At 54.9% G+C, this 3,843-nt stretch overlaps 1 protein-coding gene across 1 annotated transcript in view; it reads right to left on the bottom strand.

Annotated features, from left to right (window-relative positions):
- Positions 1-3,843, bottom strand: part of PNPLA6 (patatin like domain 6, lysophospholipase) — a 44,374-nt gene extending 40,531 nt beyond the window's left edge. Inside the window, 3 exon segments of the mRNA XM_027769002.1 lie at positions 3,050-3,147; positions 3,321-3,403; positions 3,550-3,843. Coding sequence (XP_027624803.1) covers positions 3,050-3,147; positions 3,321-3,403; positions 3,550-3,733 — 365 coding nt within the window. The 5' untranslated portion in view covers positions 3,734-3,843.

Raw genomic sequence — 3,843 nt, forward strand, 5'->3', positions numbered from 1 at the left:
CAGCGGAGGGACTGTGTGTGGCCTGCAAAGCCTAAAATGTTTATCATTTGCCCTTGACAGAAGGAAATATTTTAAAGAATTATTTATTGGGGGGCCAGCAGGTGGCGTGGTGGTTAAGGGTGTTGGATTCCCACATGGCTGACCATGGTTCGAGTCATGGGCCTGGCGACTTGCCTTCTTGCTTCCCTTTTCTCTCTCTCTGGTCAAGTTAAAAAGTAATAATAACAAATGGAATTCAATAAATAAATAAAAATTTTAAAAAACAATTATTTATTGGGATTAGCAGATGGTGTAATGGTTACATCACTGGACTCTCACAGTCGACTGTGGTTCGAATCCTAGACCAGTGGCTTAAACCTCAGCATGGCCATCCCCCCGGGGGTGATTTCTCGCTTTCTGTCTCCCTGTCTCTCTCTATATTATAAGCACGTGGCCCTATAGCAAAAGTCTCTCTCTCTAAAAATAAAAAAGTATGTATTTAGTTTAGTTTATTATGATTATTTTAATTTGCTATAGGGCACATGCACTCACCAGAGAGAGAGAGAGAGAGAGAGAGAGAGAGAGAAAGAGAGGGAAACTGAGAAAGCAAGCTGCCAGGTCCCAAACTTGAACCATGGTCGGCCATGTGGGAGTCCAGTGCCTTAACCACTGCACCACCTCCTGGCCTGATAGAAAACATTTACCACTTGTGACCTAAAGTCCAGACATTTTCCCTCTCCTGGTCACAGCTCCCCGGGATGGACCCTCTAGTTAGGCAGACCCTTGACACCCTTTCTGAGTTAAAGGAGCACCTGTTTCAGGGCCCCCTGGAACAGTCAGTCCTCCCAGGTATAGGGTAGATTCCTGTGCTGGCCTCTCATGTGGTCCCACCTCTGGGACGGCCTCTCTGTCCTGGCTACGATTTCTGAAGTAGCCCATCCTCCCAGGCTCAGAGGACCCTGAAACAGACCCTCCGAGAGCTGCCGAGAACCCAGACATGGCCCTCACCATAGATGGAGAATCCAGATACAGCCTCTCTGCCTGGGTGGACTTGGGGTGGCCCCTCCCCAGAAGTCACAGAGACTACAGAGACAGTCCCTCCACTGGACAAGATCCCTGATTCAGACCCTGAGTCTGAGTAGATCCGAGTTAAACTCAGTGATGGGGAGAAATCCAGCCATGGGTCCTCTCCTGATCAGAGAGACCCCTGGACTGGCCCTGCCTCAGGTCACAGAGAGCCCTGGGGTGGCCTTCTGATGCTCGGGAAGGCCTCAGGGTAGCTCCCCGAGGGTGGGCAGACACTGGAGATGGCCCCTGTGACGTGGGGAACCCAGAGACAGCCCTCCTTCCTGATCACAGACAGCCCTGCAGAGCCTGGCGGCAGATCGCCGAGGGCCAGGAATGGTTTCTAGCGTGCTTCAGAAACCACTGAGATAGACCCTGAGCCAGCTCCTGACCTGTGAAGATCCCTGGAAGAGACTTTCTCAGAGACCCTATGGTGGCCCTTTGCTGCCAACAGAGACCCTTAAGATGACTTACTGCAGGGCCAGCAGGTGGCGTGGTGGTTAAGGTACTGGACTCCCATATGGCTGACCATGGTTCAAGTACCAGACTTGGCGGCTTGAAAATCATGCCAGGATGGGGGACCAGCAGTTAGCATAATGGCTATGTCGTTGAATTCCCACGTAGCCAACCGCGGTTCGAGTCCTGGACTTGTGGCTTAAACTCACGCTGGGCACATGTGCGTGCATGCCCAAGATCCCGAGAGGAGAATGGAGGAGGAGGGATTGTGGCGTGGCCATCCCCCCTGGGGGGTGATTTCTCACTTTCTGTCTCTCTGCCTCTCTCTGTCTTTCTGGCGAGCACACACACCCTATAGCAAAAACCCCTTAAAAAAAAAAAGTAAACATGCAGGTCTTGTACATGCAGGTGTTTTGAAGGAAAATGTCAAAATCTATCGAGTCGTCAGGAAAGTCATGACATATTTTCTGTGTGTTTCCATGAAAAAAGCATCAAGACTTTTCCAATAATCCAATATGTAGATGTGTGAATTGATGTGCAGGTAGGTAGGTAACACAACACGGCAACACTAGCTGAAGCTAGGGTGGAAGAAACAGCTGGGGAAAGTGAAGAGACAAGCGAACGGCATCCTCTGGGAGCGCTAATCCTTGGACGAGGCAGGCATGTGAGTCCCAGGGACCAGCCATGGGCAACGCCCACAGGCACTCCGACCACCACCACAGGCCCAGCCAGGCATATATGTACAAGCATATATGTACACACACGTGCATGCATGTGTGTGTGTGCTCAAAATCCCAGGAGGAGAAGGAATGGCCATTACCGCTGTTTCTCTGGCGAGCTTACGCAATCCTATAGCAAAAGTCTCTCACAAAAGGAAAGAAAAAGAAAAGAAGCCCTCAAGACAGCCTCCCTCGTGTGGAGAAAACTGCGCAGAAGCCCTCGAGACAGCCTCCCTCGTGTGGAGAAAACTGCGCACGCTCAGGGCGATGCCTTCTGATGGAGAGGTCAGGGCTGGCTGGGTGACCTGTGGGTTAAGGCAGCCAGACCCCACGTGGCCGCCCCGGACAGCTTGAGAAACACGATGGGCACCTGTGCACGTGCACCCGAAGTTCAACAAGATGGGCGAGACAGGAGAAGGGACTGCAGTGTGGACATTCCCCACAAGGGGTGCCTTCTCCTCTCTCTCTTTCTCTTGCTGAGACAGCCTCCCTAGCAGGTCAGAGACACCTGAGCTAACCTCAATACGACACCCAGGAATAAATCCTCTTGTGTGGGGAGAACACAGATATAGAGCCCCAAAATACAGGACAAAACCCCCCGAGACACTGACTTGGGAGCAAAGAGCTCTGAAGGCCCCTGTGCTAGGGGAACATGGCTGAGATAGCCCTCAGCAAACAGAGAGCCTGAGACAGCCTGTCTGCAGGGGCAGAGTTCTGGGACAGCCCTCATAGGACAGCCCTGAGTTGCGGGGTGCAGAGAACCCTGAAATGTCCACTTTGGTGTAGGCTGACTGCTTAAGGGCCCCGAGATAGCCCTAGCACCGCCTTACTTTTTAGCAATGTTGAGCATCTTCAGTTTCTTTTTCATCCGTGGCCGGGAAGTGGTGGAGACAGAGGCGTCCACCAGGGAGGAAGTGGATTGTGACACCTGGGAGAATTAAGCAGGGAATGGGTCAAGTGTCGCGTCAGACCGTGGGGGAGAGAGGGCCAGATGGGGGTCCTTATTCAAGCAGGGCAGGGCAGAGTCCACTACGAGGTGTAAACAGGGAAGGGGTAGGGCCTCTGCGCGGTCAGCAGGGACCCCAGGGAGTCCCCACTCACCTTCCGCATAATCTTCCGGCCATAGAAAAGCACTTTGTCCCTCTTCCGGAACCGGTACCGGGGGCCCTCCGGGGCTGGAGTTTCTGGGGAGGTGGGGAGAGGGGCACGCGGAGGTCTGCGCAGGCTCCGTGTTACCAGAGCTGCGTGCACATTTCTGCCGCTCCGGGGACCCCCAGCATTCCAGCTCCCCGCCCCACGACCTCCCCGCCGGGGCCCGCCAGGTCCTCACTCGGCACTCGCAGCCTCCGCACCACCAAGAGGATGACGACGGCCGTGACCACCACCGCCACTCCGGCCCCGATCATCACGCCCAGCACCTGCGGGACGAACGGCACCGGCTGCGTACCGCATATCCGCTCTGCGGAGCCCTCCCCGAGCGCCGGCACGCCCCCGGCCCCCTCCTGCTCCGTCATCGCCACCCCCGAGGAGCTGGTAGTCAGTTCGTGCCTCGGTGTCCCTATCTGCGAAAGGGGCCAGCGAGGGCTCCCTCCCCGGGGGCGCGACTCTTCCCTGCGGCTTGACG

Source organism: Tupaia chinensis, unplaced genomic scaffold, assembly GCF_000334495.1.
Source record: "Tupaia chinensis unplaced genomic scaffold, TupChi_1.0 Scaffold148210_1, whole genome shotgun sequence".
Taxonomy (NCBI): domain Eukaryota; kingdom Metazoa; phylum Chordata; class Mammalia; order Scandentia; family Tupaiidae; genus Tupaia; species Tupaia belangeri.